The sequence below is a fragment of the Salmo trutta genome, chromosome 34 (genome assembly GCF_901001165.1).
Source record: "Salmo trutta chromosome 34, fSalTru1.1, whole genome shotgun sequence".
Classification (NCBI taxonomy): domain Eukaryota; kingdom Metazoa; phylum Chordata; class Actinopteri; order Salmoniformes; family Salmonidae; genus Salmo; species Salmo trutta.
The window spans coordinates 38,369,561-38,379,037 of NC_042990.1; the positions used below are offsets into that span (position 1 = coordinate 38,369,561).

Below are 9,477 nucleotides of genomic sequence, written 5' to 3' on the forward strand. Positions count from 1 at the left end.
GCGTAGCCCATAGGCTACCACATCAGGCAAGGCATGTGTCTATGTGTCTGATGGATTACACAGGTGTAATGTTAATCAGGTAATCGATATTGATATGGTTGTGCTTTCCATTGTATACCCCGTGACATCAGCACTACAAATGAATTCAGTGCTATGAGTAAAAATGGGCTTTAATCATGCGGTGTTTAAAAAGGTGATTGGAAGTGGAAGTCTTGGGTAAGGATGAATATATGGGCGTATTAAACAGCTATAGAGTGTATGTTTATGTGGATTAAAACAGTTAGGAATGTGCGTGATGGTCACGTCGACATGTTGTTGTGGTGATATGTTGTTGTTGTTGTTAACAAAGCTGAGGGTAACATACAAACCTCGTGAGATGTCACCGGTAGTCAAGTCGTTCGATCTATTCGGCAAAGTTGTAGGACATTAACGACTAGTTCAGAAAAGAAATGTCCGCGACTAAAACTTACTTTGCCACTATTCTACACAACACTTTAAACTGGTATCATGGTGAAAACGGTGAGTATTATCGAGTTAAACTTTCAAACATTAAACAATTATCGCCATTCAGTAGCTCAAGCCTGTCCAATTGCGGAATATGATGAGAGGGAGAGAGAATGTTGTGAGGTTGTCACTATTTACCACAAACACAAAGTCAAAATTGGCTATTTCTTTAATTTAAAACATTTATGAAAACAAAACAAAAAATAGCTTTTGGTCTTAATTTAAGGTTAGGAATAACGTTAGCAGTGTGGTTAGGGTTAATGTCAGGGTTAGGTTTAAAATCAGATTTTATGAAGAGAAATGAAAAGAAATAGTCTGTGTTTAGCCATAATTATGACTTTGTGGCTGTGGTATCTAGTGGAGACCAGAATGCTGGGGCGGGGGGGGGGGGTCTTCTGAAAAGGGGGCGGAGAAAAACTCCTAAACTGCTCTTGATTGGATAAAGTCGTGTGACCACGCCCGTGGGCGGTATCTTGGTCTGTCTTCAAGCTCTGCGTTCAACCAGTGTTGAATCCAGTGGGTTTGTTTCTACGGTAGAGAGAGGTTCAAACTCCGGTGAAAACTAGCAAAAGGAAAAAAATAATCTAATTTTACCATTGGATCCATACCACTAACCAGGAGCTGGATTAAATTGAGACAACTTTTTTTTCTATTTTTATATATATATATATATAATTGTCTTTGGAAAAACACCGAATAACGATGGGTTCCCAAGCGTCCAAGGGAGGGGTAGCTGCCGAAGCCGCCACCGTTAAAACTAATGGACAGGTATGTAAAAACGCTTTCTCATCTCTGGACCACACGACACACCCTTCACCGAGATAACTAAAAGTATCTTTAAAAAAATTAAATTTAAAATAAAAGGATGTTCTGTTTTTATTATTAAGTTGCAATTAATTTGAAGGTGAGGTTTTTTGGGGGGGGACCTTGGTTCAGTCAGAGTGAGAAGGTTGGCTTGCTAAGCTAACATGGTGTCCAGTGATGGATAACTACGGACACTTCATTCAGACGCGGGAGGATCAAATCCAAAACGTGTTTGCTGGTAATACCACAATCTGCTATTTGAAAATATTTTTTTGGGGGTGAAAAAAAATAAAAATAACTAGTTAGATAGGTAATTAGTTATTCAGGTTTTGGTACGAGAACAGGGACCACAGGTAAATTAGCTAGCTAATCGAGGTTTTAGCTAGCCGTAATAGCTAACTCGTGTGCGTTCCCGTTCCCAAGTCCGTGTATTTGATACAGTTCAATATCAGATGCCATGAGAGGGGGGTTTGGAAAGGCAAGGGTGCACGTAGGCAAGCTACCCCTCATGCATAAGATATGAGAGACAATTGGTGAATTATGGATTGAAAAGGAAGGTTTCAGCAGTTATCAATTTAATTTATGCAGCCCCCTCGGAACCGGCGAAGTCTAGACATGTCTCGATTGGTGACTGTAAACGTTATTTATTTTATAGATAAACATACACAATCGACATAAAATATTATTTTCACCTCACAGAATTACAGTACAATTAGTATTTTGTCAATGGATCATCGGGTTCATTGGTAGTATTACTACAATTTTATAGTATTTTTTATTTTTTTTCATCGATTCGTTCAAGTCTTTGTTGAAAGAGATGCGTCCGTCTGTGTGGTGTCTAGTGGGAGAGAGATATGGACCACATGCTCGGTCTGCGGGTCACTGTCGCCCCCTGTCGACTTCTGGTTGCACTACAAGGCGTCGCCTTTTGAGCAACACTGGTTTATTGATGAGCACTACGTTTTGATGAAACATCCTTTATAAATCTAAATGTTGTGATGGTTGTTTTTTTGTTTACAGTGTAAAATTGCATTTTCTTTATTGATTGAATTGTATTTTTTTTATTCATATTTATTTGGTTCCTTTAATCTTTCCCTTCTCTAGGAGAATGGCCATGTCAAGTCCAATGGTGACGCCACGGACACGGCCACTCCAAATGGTTCTGCCGACGCCAAGGAGCCTGAAGCGGGTGCTGGAGGAGACGCCATCGAGCCAGCGCCCGCCGCCGACGGTGAGGCCGCCAAACCAGAAGGTGAGGCCGCTGCCAAGGATATCTCCAAGAAGAAGAAGAATAATTTCTTTCTGAAGAAATCTTTCAACTTCAAGGGCCTGAAACTGAAGAAGACCAAGAAGGAGGAAGTGAAGGAGGAGGCGGAGGAGGAGGCGGCCGCTTCCGCTGAGGAGAAACCAGCCGAGAACGGAGCCGCTGTGGCTACGGAGGAGAAGAAAGCAGAGGAGGGGAAGGAGGAGGTTGTGGCGGCTGCTGCAGAAGCCCCTAAGGCCGAGGAGGTGCAGGCTAAAGCAGAGGAGGCACCTAAGGAGGAGGAGGTAAAGGAGGCTGCTGCACCTGCCCCGGAGCCCACCAAACCAACAGAGGAGACCAGCTCGACCCCCGAGGCAGTAACCCCCTCCCAACAGAACGCCGAGTGATTGTACCTTTACCCACAACAAAGGACTGTGTGAACTGTTTTTCAAGAGAGAGAGAGAAAATAGTTATAAATATATATTTCTATACATGTGTATATGTATACATATGTATGGATATATGTATATGTAAATATATACACGTTTATGTGAGACTCCATTGTGTCACTTTTGTCATGGTAACAAGATGACAGACTAGATTCACTAGTTCACTTCCCTGGTTACGGCGAGACAGGGTCAACCTGTTAGTATTATGTGCTGGTTGCTATGGAACAATGGGATTTATTGGACAACAAAGTGGAAGACACAGTTATGGATGGGAGTCGAGTTGACCCGTTTTTTCCCCAAAACACCTGACTCCAAAAAAAGATGCGTTTACGTGTAGGAATGAACTGGACAGGACACCAACCCAACCACCACATGAAATGACTATTAATTAAAAAAATAAAACAAGAAGAAGAAATCAGAAATTTGAAAAAAAAAGAGACTTGCCAACTTTCTACATTCCTATATTTTAACCCAAATTTGAAGTATTTTGAGGTGTACCTTTTAGAGAACCGTTTTAAAGATTCAGAGAAGCTGTGTTTTGTTTGTTTTTAAAGAATAAACATAAGAAGCAACTTTAGATTTTTATCTTAGGGGGGGGCACTCTTAAGTTTGCTATGTTCAGTGTTGCAGTTTTAAAACAAAGCAGAGTTGTTGATCTGTCTGTGTGTAAGCCTGACTCTACTTTAATGTCTCTGTAAATACATTGAGACTGATACTGTTCTTTATTTTGCTAATGTTGACAGATGTTATGGTTTTATTGTAAAGTTGACAATGGTAAATAAATATTGGTTACCAATACCTTTTTGTTTGGAGATGGTTATTTTTAGGTGGGAAGGGTGATTAGTACAGGACTGGCTGTGGAAAACAACAACCCTTTTATAGTGGTACAGAAACATTCCTCGAGCTACAAGATGCTTTCCGATTCTTAGAATCAATAAGTTAGGAATGTGATTCTTGTAAGAGCACATTGGTGTGTTTCAGACTTGTCATAGTCTACAATCCCAATACTATTGTCCAGCAGAGGGAGAACCTCACATTCTTGAAAATACCTGACCAATTACATGTCATCAATCACACATAGCAGTAAACCACTGGTGTGTGTCCCCTCCTACAACCATATCATACATAGATTTTCACAACTGTGGCAACGAGTGGACAATACTTAATTTGTCATCATTTTGGACAACGGCTACTAAGTATCCGGTAAGCGCTGACGAAGTGGAGAGACTACTGCGGACTGAGATGCACACGATTCCACCTGTTGATTCTACGTTCTAGGACTGGGAGAATCTCAAGTGAGCTTCATTGACTCCTCAAAACCAATTAGATGAGTTGAGAGGTGCCTACCATCTGACCTCGTCCAATAGGATGCGAGGAGTCAAGGAAACAATAGAGATTCTCCTTTTGTACCATGATCTCTCCTGTGCACTTGTTCCCTTCACTGAGTTGAAAGGAGATTATTGGTATAAGAAACAAGGTGGAAAACTCCCACTAGCCCACGCCTCCATCAATCCACAATGTTTTTAGATTTCTAAGATGTAGTGAACAGAACAAATGCACACTTCTGGAGATGGGTAGAGAATTGGAAGACAGCCAATGACCGACCCTTGCATGCACCCACATTAGCCCTGTGACCTCAGTAGCCCCTGTAGTGACAGCACCTCTCAAGAAGTCATTACTTAGGGCTTATATACTGTACTTGTCACGACTTCTGCCGAAGTCGATGCCTCTCCTTGTTCAGATGGTGTTCGGCGGTCGATGTCACCGACCTTCTAGCCATCGCCGATCCATTTTCCATTTGTTTTGTCTCGTTTTTCCACACACCTGGTTCTCATTGTCCCTCATTATGTGTTGTGTATTTAACCCTCTGTTTCCCCCATGTCTTTGTGTGGTATTGTTTATCTGTGTTGATGTATGCGCACGTTAATCTGGTTGCTCTGGGTTATGTATACGCGTTTTGTATTTCATGTTCATTGTGCCGTGTGCTTTTGGTTCGCCTGAATAAAAGGCTCTGTGTGCTACCAAATACCTGCTCTCCTGCGCCTGACTCCCTTGCAGCCACTTACGCATACCTGACAGTACTTCCTCAAATCTTTAACATTTAGCCCATTTAAGAAATATCTTCAACATTGTTTATTTTACCTCAATAAAGTTAATTCTATTCAAATTGAGCTATAAATTGTTGATCCTGTTCAGGGTTGGTTGTAGAGTGAGGGGATACATCCCAAATGACACCCTATTCCCTATGTAGGGCACTACTTTGTACAGAGTCCTATGGAGAATAGGGTGCCATTTTGGGACAAGAGCCACTGACCTTGTTCACATGGTGACATGATGAGTTCAGAGCAGAGTTCATGTTAGTCCTCACAGCCTTCAAACAACGATTAATTATTCAAACACGGATGTAGCTCCACATTGGTATGCTTCAGGCATTTGTCACAGATTGCAGAGGCATTTGTTTAACTCACAACGCATGTTAGTCTAATCACTGAACGGAAAATATGTGAATACGTGAATGAGGTCGTTAGGTAGCTTACTACTGTGAATGAGGTCGTTAGGCAGCTTACTGCTGTGATTGAGGTCATTAGGTAGCTTACTACTGTGAATGAAGTCGTTAGGTAGCTTACTACTGTGAACGAGGTCGTTAGGTAGCTTACTACTGTGAATGAAGTCGTTAGGTACCTTACTACTGTGAATGAGGTCGTTAGGTAGCTTACTACTGTGAATGAGGTTGTTAGGTAGCTTACTACTGTGAATGAGGTTGTTAGGTAGCTTACTACTGTGAATGAGGTCGTTAGGTAGCTTACTACTGTGATTGAGGTCATTAGGTAGCTTACTACTGTGAATGAAGTCGTTAGGTACCTTACTACTGTGAATGAGGTCGTTAGGTAGCTTACTACTGTGAATGAGGTCGTTAGGTAGCTTACTACTGTGAATGAGGTTGTTAGGTAGCTTACTACTGTGAATGAGGTCGTTAGGTAGTTTACTACTGTGAATGAGGTTGTTAGGTAGCTTACTACTGTGATTGAGGTCGTTAGGTAGCTTACTACTGTGAATGAGGTCATTAGGTAGCTTACTACTGTGAACGAGGTTGTTAGGCACTAGTTTACTACTGTGAATGAAGTCGTTAGGTAGCTTACTACTGTGAATGAGGTCGTTAGGTAGCTTACTACTGTGATTGAGGTCGTTAGGTAGTTTACTACTGTGAATGAGGTTGTTAGGTAGCTTAATACTGTGATTGAGGTCGTTAGGTAGCTTACTGCTGTGATTGAGGTCATTAGGTAGCTTACTGCTGTGATTGAGGTCGTTAGGTAGCTCACTACTGTGATTGAGGTCATTAGGTAGCTTACTGCTGTGATTGAGGTCGTAAGGTAGCTCACTACTGTGAATGAAGTCGTTAAGAAACTTACTACTGTGAATTAGGTCGTTAGGTAGTTTACTACTGTGAATGAGGTTGTTAGGTAGCTTAATACTGTGATTGAGGTCGATAATTAGCTTACTACTGTGAACGAGGTCGTTAGGCAGCTTACTACTGTGAATGAAGTTGTTAGGTAGCTTACTGCTGTGATTGAGGTCGTTAGGTAGCTTACTACTGTGATTGAGGTCGTTAGGTAGCTTACTGCTGTGATTGAGGTCGTTAGGTAGCTTACTGCTGTGAATGAGGTCGTTAGGCACTAGTTTACTTCTGTGAATGAGGTCGTTAGGTAGCTTACTACTGTGAATGAGGTTGTTAGGTAGCTTACTACTGTGATTGAGGTCGTTAGGCAGCTTACTACTGTGAATGAAGTTGTTAGGTAGCTTACTGCTGTGATTGAGGTTGTTAGGTAGCTTACTGTGATTGAGGTCGTTAGGTAGCTTACTGCTGTGAATGAGGTTGTTAGGTAGCTTACTGTGATTGAGGTCGTTAGGTAGCTTACTGCTGTGAATGAGGTTGTTAGGTAGCTTACTGCTGTGAATGAGGTTGTTAGGTAGCTTACTGTGATTGAGGTCGTTAGGTAGCTTACTGCTGTGAATGAGGTTGTTAGGTAGCTTACTGCTGTGAATGAGGTCGTTAGGTAGCTTACCACCGTGAATGAGGTCATTAGGTAGCTTACTACTGTGAATGAGGTTGTTAGGCACTAGTTTACTACTGTGAATGAGGTCATTAGGTAGCTTACTATAAGTCCAAGTCAAGTGACTCGAGTCCACACTTCTGGAAACCAAGGCTGTTGAGTCTGCCGATAAGAATGTGGTGATTGACAGAGTCAAAAGCCTTGCCCAGATCGATGAATACAGCTGCACATTATTGTCTCTTATCGATGGCGGTTATGATATTGTTTAGGACCTTGAGCGTGGCTGAGGTGCACTCATGACCAGCTCGGAAACCAGATTGCATAGCGGAGAAAATACGGTGGGCTTCGAAATGGTCGGTGATCTGTTTGTTAACTTGGCTTTCAAAGACCTTAGAAAGGCAGGGTAGGATAGGTATAGGTCTGTAGCAGTTTGGGTCTAGAGTGTCTCCCCCTTTGAAGAGGGGGATGACCGCGGCAGCTTTCCAATCTTTGGGGATCTCAGACGATACGAAAGAGAGGTTGAACAGGCTGGTAATAGGGTTTGCAACAATTTCGGTGGTTAATTTTAGAAAGAGAGGGTCCAGATTGTCTAGCCCGGCTGATTTGTAGGGGACCAGATTTTGCAGCTCTTTCAGAACATCAGCTATCTGGATTTGGGTGAAGGAGAAATGGGGGAGGCTTGGGCAAGTAGCTGTGGGGGGTGCCGGGCTGTTGACTGGGGTAGGGGTAGCCAGGTGGAAAGCATGGCCAGCCATAGAAACATGCTTTTTGAAATTATCGCGGATTTATTGGTGGTGACAGTGTTTCCTAGCCTCAGTGCAATGGGCAGCTGGGAGGAGGTGCTCTTATTCTCCATGGACTTTACAGTGTCCCCAAACTTTTTGAAGTTTGTGCTACAGGATGCAAATTTCTGTTTGAAAAAGCTGGTCTGCTTTCCTAACTGCCTGTGTATATTGGTTCCTAACTTCCCTGAAAAGTTGCATATCGCGGGGGCTATTCGATGCTAATGCAGTACGCCACAGGATGTTTTTGTGCTGGTCAAGGGCAGTCAGGTCTGGAGTGAACCAAGGGCTATATCTGTTCCTGGTTCTACACTTTTTGAACGGGGCATGCTTATTTAATATGGTGAGGAAAGCACTTTTAAAGAATAACCAGGCGTCCTCTACTGATGGAATGAGGTCAACATCCTTCCAGGATACCCAGGCCAGGTCGATTAGAAAAGCCTGTGTCTACTACTATCGTCCAGTGTGTACTACTATTGTCCAGTGTGTACTACTATAGTCCAGTGTGTACTACTATAGCCCAGTGTGTACTACTATAGTCCAGTGTGTACTACTATAGCCCAGTGTGTAGTACTATAGCCCAGTGTGTACTACTATTGTCCAGTGTGTACTACTATAGCCCAGTGTGTACTACTATAGCCCAGTGTGTACTACTATAGTCCAGTGTCTACTACTATAGTCCAGTGTGTACTACTATAGCCCAGTGTCTACTACTATAGTCCAGTGTGTACTACTATTGTCCAGTGTGTACTACTATATTCCAGTGTGTAGTACTATAGCCCAGTGTGTACTACTATTGTCCAGTGTGTACTACTATTGTCCAGTGTCTACTACTATAGTCCAGTGTGTACTACTATAGCCCAGTGTGTACTACTATAGTCCAGTGTCTACTACTATAGTCCAGTGTGTACTACTATAGTCCAGTGTCTACTACTATAGTCCAGTGTGTACTACTATAGCCCAGTGTGTACTACTATAGCCCAGTGTCTACTACTATAGTCCAGTGTGTACTACTATAGCCCACTGTGTACTACTATAGCCCAGTGTGTACTACTATATCCCAGTGTGTACTACTATAGTCCAGTGTTTACTACTATAGCCCAGTGTGTACTACTATATCCCAGTGTGTACTACTATAGTCCAGTGTTTACTACTATGGTCCAGTGTGTACTACTATAGTCCAGCGTGTACTACTATAGTCCAATGTGTACTACTATAATCCAGTGTGTACTACTATAGTCCAATGTACTACTTTAGTCCAATGTACTACTTTAGTCCAATGTACTACTATAGCCCAGTGTCTACTACTATAGCCCAGTGTCTACTACTGTAGTTCAGTGTGTACTACTATAGCCCAGTGTGTACTACTATTGTCCAGTGTGTAGTACTATAGCGCAGTGTGTACTACTATAGCCCAGGGGGTACCGGTACAGAGTCGATGTGGAGGCTATATACAGGGGGTACTGGTACCGAGTGAATGTGGAGGCTATATACAGGGGGTACCGGTACAGAGTCAATGTGGAGGCTATATACAAGGGGTACCGGTACAGAGTGAATGTGGAGGCTATATACAGGGGGTACCGGTACAGAGTCTATGTGCAGGGGCACTGGCTAGTCTGGGCTCCCGAGTGGCGCAGAGGTCT

At 42.6% G+C, this 9,477-nt stretch overlaps 1 protein-coding gene across 1 annotated transcript; it reads left to right on the plus strand.

Moving 5' to 3' along the window:
• The first annotated feature begins 983 nt into the window (after positions 1-983).
• LOC115174132 (MARCKS-related protein 1-B) lies at positions 984-3,798 on the plus strand. Its single transcript, XM_029732825.1, has 2 exons — positions 984-1,272; positions 2,413-3,798. The coding sequence occupies exons 1-2, from the start codon at positions 1,207-1,209 to the stop codon at positions 2,956-2,958; spliced, it is 612 nt and encodes a 203-aa protein (XP_029588685.1). The 5' UTR covers positions 984-1,206; the 3' UTR covers positions 2,959-3,798.
• Positions 3,799-9,477: the final 5,679 nt, after the last annotated feature.